At 37.4% G+C, this 4,216-nt stretch overlaps 1 protein-coding gene across 1 annotated transcript; it reads right to left on the bottom strand.

Moving 5' to 3' along the window:
* Nucleotides 1-2,112: 2,112 nt before the first annotated feature.
* On the bottom strand, nucleotides 2,113-3,132 carry LOC128124243 (vomeronasal type-1 receptor 4-like). The gene has a single exon (XM_052760420.1). It carries the CDS (start codon nucleotides 3,121-3,123, stop codon nucleotides 2,113-2,115), a length of 1,011 nt encoding a protein of 336 aa, XP_052616380.1. The 5' UTR covers nucleotides 3,124-3,132.
* Between the last annotated feature and the right edge of the window lie 1,084 nt (nucleotides 3,133-4,216).

Here is a 4,216-nt window from a genome sequence, read left to right on the forward strand (position 1 = left end):
TCCTTGTATCTCTTGACACTCCGTGGCATTTATGATGAAAGAATGCTGAATTTTATTAAAAGTATTTCTGACTTTAGGGCTGGAAAAGTGGAGGTTTCCATCAAATCCATCCCTTCAGATAACAGACAACACCATGGGAGAGGAAGCAGAAAGAGCACAAGAGCCAGAGGGGATGGAAGACAACAGGACAACAAGGCCCTTTGAATCAACCGAGAAAGATCCTATGGACTCACTAAGACTGAAGCCAAAAGCACAGGGAATGCATGGGTCTTGATCTAGTCCTCTGCCTATATTGTAGCTTTCCATTTAGTAATTTTATGGGCCTCCTGAGTATATGAATGAGTGGGTTTGTTTTGTCCAAACATGATTGGATTTATTTTATCTCATTATATTTTTATTGTCATGTTATTGTTATGTATCAAAAGACTGTATTTCTAATGACAGAAAGGAAGTGGATTTGATTGGGAGGGAAGGTGGAGAGGAACTGGGAGAGGTAGAGGGAGGAGAAGTTGTAATCCGGATATATTGCATAAGAAATAAAACTGGTTTCAATAAAACAGAAAAAAGAAAGGATATTTTGTGGCATCTGATAAGTCATGTATGTGGTTTCTGACTTTTAGTCCATCTGTGTGATGCATTGCAGATGATACTGCTGATTTTGCTTAAGCCATCCCTATATCTTTGGATAAGTTGTGATACCATTTTATTTTAAACTAAAATCACTGTATTGCAATGAACTCACAAATAAAAGCATTAAAAATCTACAGTAAAATAGCCACTCAAATGAACACTTGCCCAGACCCAATTTCAGTATCTTTCAATTTAGTTCTATACAGTTAGAATAGCTATGTTGTAGCCATAGAGCTTTGCTTAGGGTATTACACTGTCACTAACAAATATATTTTTATGCCCTTATTCACTGCAGAATAAGAAATTGGCAGAGTTGAAGATAGAAAAATAACTAACTTGATATACTCTCACACAAATAACTTACTGCTACTTTGTCTAACATTACCTTTTTGGATCTCCTTTCTAGGTGTTATAATAAAGTTAAACGTATCTACTTACATATAAACATTTGAAACTTATAGGATAGGATCTGCATACAAAGGAGAGGATTTGATTTTTCTTTCTTTCTGAGTTGGTGGTACATGTTTTAATGATATTCATTATAAGTCCATCAACTTTCCTACACTTTTTGTGATTTCTTCTATCACTGTATTTGAACAATAGTCCATTTTATGTATGAAAACAAATCTGATACAGATTTATATGTTTATGGATATAAAGCTGGGCTCCCTTTCCTTGACATAATAAAGAGAGCAGCAATAAAAGTGGATTTGGATATATCTCTGTGGAAGTATATAGGGTTCTCTGGTTATAGGCCCAGGAGTCAAATAGCTGTGTCAAATAGAAGTTCTTTTTCAGTTTTCTTAGAAGTCTCCAAACTGATTTCCACAATTTCACTACAAATTGGCTTCCAAACTATTGATTAATCCAGCACTGCAGTGATTCCAAACTAAATATTAAGAAAGGATATTTACAGACTAATCTCCCTGATGAACACAGATGAAAAAATCTAAAACATGTTGACATATAAAATTCAAGATAACATTAAAAACATCATTCATTTTCATTGATTATATTTTTTCACTAAGTGGTAAGGTAAGATGCTCTTTCTCAGACCTTGTTGAGGACTGTTTCTACAAGCTTTGCAAACCAACCTGATTGTCTCTAGTGCAGGATACTTGAGAAGTTAAAGCTGAAGAACTTTTCTGGTACTGGTGCAGCCTAGAGCTGTTGTGAATGGACCAGCCATGGTTTCAGTTTTCTTTGCCACTAGACTGTAGGACCCATAAGCTGTTTGCGAAAATCTAAACACTCGGGGTGCCCTAGAGAATGAGAGTGGGAAGAAAGCCACCTTTATTGAGAGCATTTTGCTAGCTCCTTTGTACATCAGCAGGACAAAGGGAAGCCTAGCAAGGATAAGTTGAAAAGTGAGATAGTCCTCTTACAATGGGATAAACTCATGTAGGCTTCTAATTAAACCAGCTGACAAAACTCCCAATTTATCATTTTGGTCAATTGTTAAAGGACAAGACACCAACTCCTTCACTTTCTGTACTGACATTGTGAGGGAGATGGTAGAGCAAACACCTGGATACAACCAAAAAAAACCAAATCATTTACATATTTAAAATAAGAATTAGAGATTTTATTCCTTATCCAGATCAAACTGAGTCTAGGAACCACAGAGTACTGATTTATAAGAACAAATGGTGCAAAACAGGGAAAACCCAGAGAAGTGAGGCAGTTGATGTTCACCAGCCACGAATTGTGATTATACAAAAGAGCAACACAGCCTTGTAAGATGGAGGAGAGAGTATAAAAAGCCAGAAATGTAGACACCAGGGCCAGGATGTTCTGGGTGGCTTTGGACTCAAAACAGATTCTGCTGGAACCACGAGTGCTACGGATGTGTTGAATTCTCTGCTTGTGTCTGTACAGAATGAGAATCATGGAGCCACTAGACCAGACCATGAGCAAAGAAAGGAAGATTTCAGGACACACCACCAGTGCTGAATAGAGTAAGTCATTGATTTCATCCCTCCCTTCAGTGGAACAGTATCCAAAATCTCGTTTTCTTGTTACATTTTTACTATTCCTTTCAAAAAGTGTATACACAAAGAAAATGACATTTATCAACATGTATAAAACCCAGAGGAGGGCAATGGAGCAGCCAATGTACTTTGAAGCTTTGGTTTTTTGATCCTTACAGCAGCATTCCTTGTGACTGATGGTGGTGACTTGGAAGACACTCAAGAGGCAGGTGGTGGCAATGGACACACTTCTGCCAACTCTTTGAATGTACAAAATTAACCTACATGCAGAATTGCTTAAAAAGTGCTTCAACCCAAAGGCTGCCATTGTGATTGGCACTCCTCTAGAGAGAATGATCAAAGTGTTGGCTGCCATTAGGTGCATGTGAATCAAATCTGTGGTCTTTAATTTGTTTTCTCCATAGTGAACTTGATAGTAGTAAAGAAGAGAGAAATTTCCCAGAATTCCAGCTGTAGTTTGTGACAAGAAAATGATTTTGATGGTCATATTCCAGAAGTCCATTCTGTGATTGGCTATGATTTTCTTTAGACAATGGCCAAATCCATTTCCCTAGTCAAAATGAATGAAAAGTATTAGTACTCCAAAGATATACAGAGAGACTAAATCAGAATGTTCCATATAGCTCAGGAGTAACATCTCAGCCTAGACCACATAACTAGAATTTCTCAAAGTTAATGCCAGGAAAAATTATTACTTACAATGCATACTACTATAAGATGTCTAAAGGCCTCATCACATACATGTGTTTGTGGGATATACCTTCATAATCATTGAATAGACAGCATTATGGGTAAGGATATTTGGCCTGTGAGAAGCAATGGAAAGTGAGAGCCAATAATATCAAGCAAAATATAAGACAATGAAAATATACTGATACTTTCTAGACTTGGTATAAAAGAAGACAATTTTAATAACCATAACCAAACTCAAAAACATCAATTCTTAAAGCATATATTATCTAAAATTAAAGGATGATTAATGAAAAAATTATCGTATCATTCAGAATATATCTATAGCTATACAAAAAAGTTGTTAAGAGCATAAAATGTATTCATGAGTCACTCGTCTTGTTCAAGGCCTCTGGTTTCTTGTACACTGTCATCATTGGATTCTCATTAGAGCTCCTCTGGGATACCGCATAGCTGCCTTGATCATGGGAGTATTGTTTCATAGGACCAGTCTCTTCAAAGCTACAGCATGTCCTAAATGGGGTAGATATTAGGGTGCCCAAACCCATTGCCCAATTTTGGCCTGGTTGGTAACTGAGAGGGTCATTCTGGATCACTGTGGCCACCCACCTCAGGAGGGACAGAGTCAAATCCCTTATGTCCTTGCCTTCAGCATCACTTCATCTTTGCCTCTGCTGAGGGGTGGGGACACCTCTCTGGAGTGCAGGGGCCAACTGTGACATAGTTTAAGATACACAATATTTAGTATGATACAAATGAAACTCAGCATCCCTGGAAGCTTTTGAAAGTTCTACATACCTGAAGTTGTGCTTACTGAGAGTCCAGGAACATTTCTAGGGAATTGATGCCAGTGCATCTACCTTGTCAAATCTAGGAAGATATAAAAAGTACATGTATTGAAGGTA

This window comes from Peromyscus californicus, unplaced genomic scaffold, assembly GCF_007827085.1.
Source record: "Peromyscus californicus insignis strain IS unplaced genomic scaffold, ASM782708v3 Scaffold_4__1_contigs__length_199733344, whole genome shotgun sequence".
NCBI classification, from domain to species: domain Eukaryota; kingdom Metazoa; phylum Chordata; class Mammalia; order Rodentia; family Cricetidae; genus Peromyscus; species Peromyscus californicus.

What these genes read in the sequence shown, in the direction of transcription:
- LOC128124243 (XM_052760420.1), bottom strand. Translation starts at nt 3,123, where the DNA reads ATGGACTTCTGGAATATGACCATCAAAATCATTTTCTTGTCACAAACT.